The sequence below is a fragment of the Penaeus monodon genome, chromosome 9 (assembly GCF_015228065.2).
Source record: "Penaeus monodon isolate SGIC_2016 chromosome 9, NSTDA_Pmon_1, whole genome shotgun sequence".
Classification (NCBI taxonomy): domain Eukaryota; kingdom Metazoa; phylum Arthropoda; class Malacostraca; order Decapoda; family Penaeidae; genus Penaeus; species Penaeus monodon.
Genome location: NC_051394.1, coordinates 40,502,774 through 40,511,939, shown reverse-complemented (window position 1 = coordinate 40,511,939; position 9,166 = coordinate 40,502,774). Strand labels below are relative to the sequence as shown.

At 40.3% G+C, this 9,166-nt stretch overlaps 1 protein-coding gene and 2 pseudogenes across 1 annotated transcript; 2 read left to right on the top strand and 1 right to left on the bottom strand.

Annotated features, from left to right (window-relative positions):
• Positions 1 to 475: 475 nt before the first annotated feature.
• LOC119576561 lies at positions 476 to 866 on the bottom strand (annotated as a pseudogene).
• A 997-nt stretch (positions 867 to 1,863) lies between these two features.
• On the top strand, positions 1,864 to 2,419 carry LOC119576560 (annotated as a pseudogene).
• A 1,321-nt stretch (positions 2,420 to 3,740) lies between these two features.
• LOC119576559 (histone H1.1, embryonic-like) lies at positions 3,741 to 4,372 on the top strand. The gene has a single exon (XM_037924235.1). It carries the CDS (start codon positions 3,755 to 3,757, stop codon positions 4,346 to 4,348), a length of 594 nt encoding a protein of 197 aa, XP_037780163.1. The 5' UTR covers positions 3,741 to 3,754; the 3' UTR covers positions 4,349 to 4,372.
• Positions 4,373 to 9,166: the final 4,794 nt, after the last annotated feature.

Genomic DNA, 9,166 nt, shown 5'->3' with positions numbered 1-9,166 from the left:
TGGAAAAGTGTTAATGTAAAATGTATTTATTGCTTTTAGAATCAAAAGGATTTAGTTTTTGTATATAACATTTTTTTCAAATTTATTTCTACATCAATTTTTCATGTCAATACTGCACGCTTATCTAATTTTATAGGTTTCGTGTAGACACGGTTGAATTTTCGCAATGAATGCGTTTGGATTAACTATTATTTTTCATCAAAAAGTAATGACCTGTAAACACTAATGGATTTGATTTTAACTATATACTTGTAAAATGGAAAATACAATTATATATATATATATTATATTATATATTATATATATAATATATTATATATTTATATATATATCTATCATTTGTCATTACTCTCCAGTTCTTCTCTCAAAGAGAGGAACCCTTTTTTCCTGCCAGATTATATATCAAAAGAAGTGAATGTGTTCAAATTTTATTCTATTGAAATTCTTATTTCTAAAATTATATAGACAGGGCCCACTATGCTGAAACCACCTTGAATCCCTCTACACCAATTCCAACACGATGACGTGGGGTTCCCCCCTTCCGTCAACTTTCGTACAGACTTGTTAATGTAAATGGCCTTCTTCTGCGAATCAATTCCATTATTTTCGGTGAGGTATTTCTTGACGGCTTGAAGAGACGATCCTTTGCGGTTGTTTAAAGCTTTGAAGGCTTTCAGAACAAGGTCAATGAATTTCACGGGATATTCTGCGTCGTTTTTCGTTTTGGGCCGACCACGCTTCGTCTGTGCTTCTCCATTCTTCTTAAAATTTGAAGTCGATTTGTTTTTTGAACCTTTGGGTCGACCACGCTTCTTTTGCTCCTTCTGTGCTTCTTCATTCTTCTCGATTTTCGTACCGGTGGCCATAACTGATTGACGTGTTTGACGAGTAAGTGTGATGCTCGAAAGGAAAGCACCCTTTAGGTCATGCTACCCATCTACCCACGTTCCTCTTGCGAAACAAGGATCTTCTGGTGGGTCTTGTTTTATTGTTATATCCCCCGTCTCTTGTGAGCAACGATGATGAATATATATTCACATTTCGATACATAATATATTTATATAATATATGTACATATATATGTATATATATACATAAACATAAATATTCATAAATATGTTTATATATGCATACATGTGTACTATATGCATACATGTTAATATGCACACACACACACAACCACACACACACACACACCACACCACACACACACACACACATATATATATATATATATATATATATATATATCTATATATATATATATATATATATGCATATATATATCTGTAGATATAGTTTAAAGGTATCTATAAATATATGAATGCATATATTTGATATATAAATTATGTATATAAAATATAAAGTATATATGTATACAAATTGCATATATACATGCTCATATCTATATATATATATATATATATATATATATATATATATATATATATATATATATATATATATATATATATATATATATATATATATATGTGTGTGTGTGTGTGTGTGTGTGTGTGTGTGTGTGTGTGTGTGTGTGTGTGTGTGTGTGTGTGCATATATGTACACATGTATGCATATATGTACACATGTATGCATATATAAACATATTTATGAATATGTATGTTTATGTATATATATACATATATATGTACATATATTTATATACATATATATTATGTATCGAAATGTGAATATATATTCATCATCGTTGCTCACAAGAGACGGGGGATATAACAATAAAACAAGACCCACCAGAAGATCCTTGTTTCGCAAGAGGAACGTGGGTAGATGGGTAACATGACCTAAAGGGTGCTTTCCTTTCGAGCATCACACTTAGTCTGTCAAACACGTCCATCAGTTATGGCACCGGTACGAAAATCAGAGAAGAATGGAAGAAGCACAGAAGGAGCAAAAGAAGCGTGGTCGACCCAAAGGTTCAAAAAACAAATCGACTTCAAATTTTAAGAAGAATGGAGAAGCACAGACGAAGCGTGGTCGTCCCAAAGGAGCAAGAAGCAAGTCTACCGTCCCGTCGTCCAAAATTATAAAAACTAAGAAAATTGTCAAGACGAAGGTGGCCGAAAAACGAGGTCGGCCCAAAACGAAAACGAACGCAGAATATCCCGTGAAGTTCATTGACCTTGTTCTGAAAGCCTTCAAAGCTTTAAACAACCGCAAAGGATCGTCTCTTCAAGCCGTCAAGAAATACCTCACCGAAAATAATGGAATTGATTCGCAGAAGAAGGCCATTTACATTAACAAGTCTGTACGAAAGTTGACGGAAGAGGGAACCCTACGTCATCGTGTTGGAATTGGTGCTAGAGGGACTTTCAAGGTGGTTTCAGCATAGTTGTGGCCCTGTCTCATATAATTTTAGAAATAAGAATTTCAATAGAATAAAATTTGAACACATTCACTTTCTTTTGATATATAATCCTGGCAGGAAAAGGGTTCCTCTCTCGAGAGAAGAACTGGAGAGTAATGACAAATGATATGATATATATATATATATATATATATATATATATATATATATATATATATATATATATATATATAATTGTATTTTCCATTTTACAAGTATATAGTAAAATCACTCTATTAGTGTTTACAGTGTCATTACTTTTTAATGAAATAATAATAGTTAATCCAAACGCATTCATTGCGAAAATTCAACCGTGTCTACACTGAAACCTATAGAATTAAATAAGCGTGCAGTATTGACATGAAAAGTTGATGTAGAAATTAAATTCGAAAAAACTGTTATATACAAATCTAAATCCTTATGATTCTAAAGCAATAAATACATTTTTCACATTATACACTTCATTCGGCAGTCTGTACACGACGCGGTCTCATGTTTTTTTTTATTTTCTTTTTTTAGGAAATGGAAATAAGTGTATGAATTAAATGATATTTCATTCTAATCTTTCTCTCACCTCTAGGGAGGGAGAGCCACAACAATCAGTATCTTCATTTCATTTTCATTTTACATATAGTTTACCTGAGATCAGAATGCTAAACTTCTGAAATGTTATATACAATCTTATAAACAAAAATCTCTTTACCAGGAATCTTAATTATCTCCTTTTATCAGAGTCAGGTAAAAATATGATCAATAATATAATTTACGCAAAAAATGTGCAACAGAACAGAATATCACTAGTCGCAAAATAGCATCATTCATCATACACTGTTGTTTTCTTCAAATAGGCGCAAGTATGTCTCTCTTCTCCGCATAGTCCATGCCGATGAAGGGCATCAAAGCAAAATAACAGCGATTTTAGGACAAACTGTTTATTCTAAAAATTTCTGATTATAGACACCTGAAATAAAGTTAATTAATTGCAGTTAGTTATAGATGAAACGTGTCTTTATTTTTTTTGCCTAATCTATGTAAATATTTGTAATGAAAGAAAGTGAATTATTTACAGTTGCCAACGAATGCGATCATATGGGATCATAAAACCTTCCTATGATATATCCACTGAATATGTACTGTCCAACTGAATATATACTTTCTCTTCGTACACATCAATTTTTCAATTTCATGTTTAAGAAATGTATATATTTGTCAGTAATAAGTAAACAAAAGGATCCAGACTTTAACCACACCTACCGGAGACGCCTCCTACCTCTCCTACTACCTGAGGCTGCTTCGAAGAGACGAGGGTCGTTGATGAACACGTGCATATTAACACAGGCTGAGGCCTATGGGCTTGCATTCGGGCATCTCCTTGAAACCGCTAACATGACTCTTGTACCAAAAACGCCTAAGACTCCAAGCACGCCCAGAACTCCCACAAAGTCTCTTAGAATTCCCAAGTCGACCTTGAAGAATCCGCGGTCCTTGAAGGCACCAAGAACACTAAGGACACCCAGGAGGTTGAAAGCGTCAGGGAGGAGGTCCGCAAAGACTCCACGAGCCAATGCCAAGCCCTTGACGATTAGCGACATGGTCTTTGAAGCCGTAGAGGCTCTGAATGATCGGAGAGGCGTCTCTCTGCATTCTATCAAGAAATATCTTCGCGACAACAAAAAAGTCGACACCGAAGCAAAGGCTGTCTCCATCAAGAAACAACTCAAAGCCTTTGTGGAGGAAGGAAAACTTGTTCAAGTAGCAGGCACGGGCGCGAACGGGACCTTCAAGATTCCTGGAAAGAAGACCACTTCACAGAAGACGTCCGCATGCTCCAAGGTCGTCACCAAAGTTGCGAGCAGACCGAAGATTGGAAAAATACCATCGGGCAAAAAAGACCAGCAGACTTTTAAGAATACAACGAATATGCAACAGACAGTATCAAAGAAGGCTTTGAAAGGGAAGATGGGCATGAAACGCCTGTGAAAGATGCTGCATATCCGTAGTATCTGTTTACGAGTAAGGTTACTATTATAGTCATTGTCGATTTGTGAATAAAGTTCCATGATTTTCTATATCTACATTTTTTCTTTTAAAACCCAGTTGCGAGGTTTTTTGTTAACAAGCCACACACACATAATAAACAAATTATATATATATATATATATATAAATTATATATATTATATAATATAATATATTACATTCTTTACAAATTTTTACATATTAGGCAAGAAATTGAAACATTTATCATAATTTAAACTGCAAATATATATATATATAATGTTTACTAGTATATATTATATATATAATATATAAATATATATATATATATATATATAATATCATATATTTAATATATATATACATATATATTATTCATCATCATCATAAAGGGGGCAAACGCCGAGGGGGCGCGGGCCCGACCCCACCCTTCGCTTCCGCCACGGGATCCCTCGAGGCAGCCCCAGGCAGGACACGCCCATCTCTAATTCCTCGCGACGGGTCTCGTCAGCTCCCCAAACCATGATCCCCTAGGAGTCCCCGGGTTCCTCCCCCAGGGTTGTCTGCAGACAGAAACCGATGGGCAGGTCGTCCATGGGGAGAGAGCTATGTGGCCATATAGCCTGTTTTTGGCACCCCGGTTAGCAAGTAACGGGTCCCTCCCATCCAGGGTGTAACCCCCGGGTTTGGGACACGGGGTCCTCCCAACTGTTCCCCGATCCGGCAAAGGGATTTGTTCGAGGCATCAAGGCGAGACCCCAAGGGGCCGGGGTAGCGCCAGGTTTCGTCCTAGCAAACTGAAGTAGGAAGGCCTTGAAGACACGCAGTTTGGTCCTTCTCTAGTACCGACATCCCCAAACCTCTTGTTGATCGAGTTCATGGCCCCCTTTCCAAACCCAATCGTCTACTGCTTCCGGGTCTGACAACCCAGAGTTTGGGACTACGCTACCAGTATGTAAAACTTTCTGTGACTTAAGTCCCGCTGAAAGCATGGTCGACTGAACAGGTTCCCCTAACACCCCCCAAACCCTGAACTTTTCTTGGTCCGGGAGACCTCGGCCTGGGCTTCGCCTCATTGCAAATGCATCAAGACCGCCATAAGTGCTCCGGGGGCTCGATAGATGGCAACATCGCCGGAAAAGCCCCGGGTCAAGACCTTAATATTGCCTATGTTGCTTCCCTATTTTCTAGTACTCTGCCCATTATCCATTCCATCAATGTTAAAAAGTTGGGTGAAAGGACACACCCTTTGCTTCACCCAAATTACGGGAAAAATTCGACATACCCCCCCACATTTACCCCTTTTCATACCATAAGAGGCTTCTATCACCCAAAAATCTGTGGGGAATTCCCGAGTCTCAGATCTCCCATACGTTCCATGAACCGATAAAACCCCTTTCTTGGGTCAATGTGGCTGCAGAAACCCAAACCCCCAAAACTCAGCACTTCCCAAATTTACTCGAAGCGCTGATAGGGTCTATTTGGATTGCCGGGAGTAAATCCGACTGCTCCGGTCTCTGGTGCTCATAGGGGTTTTCGACCGTTTCAAAAAATGGGGGGCGAAACCTTGTCTGGTATGCTGAGCAGTGTAATGCCAGGTAGTTCTCAGCCCACGATCCCCTTTTCCCCCTTCCGAGAGGGATGACCACCCCCCCCAAAAGGGTCAGGGGGAAGGGTACCACTGCCAAATGCAGTCAGGCTTATGCGGCCCCAAGCCATAGGTTCCCCCCCAGCCTTTAGCTTTCACAGGGTTTACATTCCTCCTTTTCCCCCTTTTCAGCTTAAAAACGCCAGCCTAACCTCTGTTAGGGTAGGATTCCTCCTGATGGGGGGGCCCCGGACAGGCACTGCGACTCGTTGCATCCAACTAACTTGGGGGGTCCCCTGTACAACTGCTCAAAATACTCAGCCCAAGTTCACGAACCCCAACATGACGAGATGATCCGCCCTCCCTATGGGACTGCGTCATTTTGAGGGGGGCTTGGGGTTCAGTTTTCTCAGGGCTTGGTAGGCGGGGCGAAGGTCATTTACCAAAAAAGGGCCTTTCGACCTCCTAACAAGTTTCCTGATGACTGTTCCTTTTGCCCTTCTCACATGTCCAGCCACCCCAGGGAAACGACGCAAACTTTATTCCCATTCACCAAGCCTTTCGAACGCTTCGTGGCCCCTAATGTCTCCGGGGGATGGTATTCTCCTTGTCCTTTGGGTACCCAAAGGCTCCTGAGCGCTTCGGTGTTACCCCTTGAAGGACCCCCAGAGCAACTGGGGCCGCAGTTGCTGGTTTCTTAATCGGTCAGAGACTGCCCTGGCGAACCCACGGCAACCCTCCTCCTTGGTCTGTCCAAGTAACACCTTAGTTTTCCCTGGGGGGGCGGGATTTTGAAATGGGCCCGCAGGGGGCCCAAGCAGCCTTGTCGTGCCACAAACTCCACTCGGAAAACCCCAGTTCTGGGGGATTCCTCCATCGCGTGCTAAATAGAATGTGGGCAAACTCCTTGCCACATTACCCATACGCTGTCCAATCCACATGGGGTTGGAGTGCGGGGACCAGGAGCCAAATCCTCTTTTCTGGGACCCGCAAATCCCGGAGAAAGGAGGGTATTCCGCTGCTGGGTAGTCCCACCAGGGGGGCCACGACATTCTAGCCAGCTCGTCACACCGATACCACATTGAAGTCCCCCGAACAATGGAAAAGTCTCGCCCGGGGGAATCGTCTGCCCCCAAAATACAGTTTGGGGTAGAAAGCCTCTTTTAATCGGTTTATATACATCGGTAGAGCGTAAACAATAGAGACGAAGCCAAAAACAGCTTTAGTCCAATGCCATGATCGCTCATCACCCGGTGTCCCCCTCGACTACCCCGGGTGAGTCGACTGGGAATGGCTATGGCTACACCCCGGGGGTGTGACCACGCTGCGGCCCGATCATATTTGGGGTTAAACCCCCCCAGTGTTCGGCCGCACCCGGGCTTCTCCCTCTGAAGGGCAGCCACCCCAACTCCCTCGCTTCAATTCCCCCGGGTAGCAGGGTAACCCTCATCCTGCCCCAAGGCCGGGATGTTCCAAACGCCTACCCCCCAAAACACCCTAGATTAACCTCGGGTGGTCCTCCTTTCACGCCACCCTGCCCCCCGCAAACGCCCCAAAAAAGGGGGGCGGCAGGCTGTGGGACCGCCTATCCCCTTTGGGGTTCCCAGGGCTTTCCCCCACAAACTTCATGGTGGGGTTGGGGCCTGCCGGGGGCAGGGCCGACAGTCTCCCGTTCCCGCCTCCCCCGACATTTGCCTCCCGCGGGGCCCAACCCGCCTTACTTGCTGGGGGGGAGGGGCAAAACCCCCCCCCCACATTTTTCCCTTTAAAAAAAACGTTTTCCAGAGGGTCTTCTGGGGGGAGGACTGCAAGGCCCCCCCCCCCCGGCCGCCCCATTACCCCCGGTGGCTAGGGGGGAGAGTTGGTACAACCAGAGCGTGTCCCCCACGCCGGGGGCCAACTCTTACCCCTGGGCCTCCTGCTGCTCCGAGTCCCCCCCGATTTAGCCTGGGGCCGCAAGGTCCCATTCCCCCCGGGGGGCCACGAGGAGACCTGCGAATCTTGATGATGGAACTTGACCTGCCCGGGAGACTTTACAAAACTGCTCCTTTTTCGCACTGGGCTACCCGGGGTGGAAACTGAGCGGGAAAGGGTGCAACACTTTAAATTATCTAGCTCCACACCTCGCTTCACAACCATGCCCGTGAACGGTGAAATTCCTTCTTCCTCCTTTATTATATAAAAATTTTTTATACTATATGTAGTATAAATTATACATATATATATGAAAAATTTAAAATTATAATATAATTTATATATAATATACATATAATATAATATGTATTAAATCTGTATATATCATCTTCTTCTACTATCTATCTATCTAATATATATAAAATTATTTAATATATTTTATATTAAAATTATTATATATTTTTTTATATTTTTATTACATTTATTTATTTTTATATTTATATATATATAAAATATATTAATATATTTATAAATTTTAATTTTATATATTTATATATATAAATTTTTTTATAATTTTTTAATTTTTTTTATAATATATTTATTTTTTTTTTATATTTATTTAATATTTTTATTTTATAATTTTTTATATTTATAATATTTATATTTATATTTTTATATAATTATTTATATTAATATATATATATATTTTATTATTATATTATATTTATATATATATTTATAATAATATATTTAATCATATATATATATAATATTATAATTTTATATATATATATTATTATATATATATATTTATATTTATTATATTTTTTTTAGGAAGTTGAACACCAACCTCCAAATGATACCGTTTTTTACCCCTTCAAATGAAAAAACTGTCTTTTTCTTCGCGGTTTTTTTTTTTATGCCTTCAAAAGCTACAATTGGACCAAAATTTCCCTTTCCCCTCTCGAGCATCCCCACCACATCTCGTAAAAGTCCATCTCATGTTCTTGTTTACTTAGACCCTCAGGCATGAAGTTGGAGAGGCTGTGTGATATATCTGCGTGGCTGCACAAATATAGCCACTCCTGCTTCAAAGATATCTTCGTAACTACCTGCATGTTATCGTTTTATTTGTGGATGCTTTTAAAGAAGCATTTTTCTTCATGGCTAATTATAATGTGTAAAAATGTAACTAGAAAAATAAACATTGAGGCTTTTGGTCATGTTTATTCACAAACATCGCAGTTGGAGAAGCTTGATATATGAAAATAGTTGCAGAACTTTATCCCTCTTATTGTA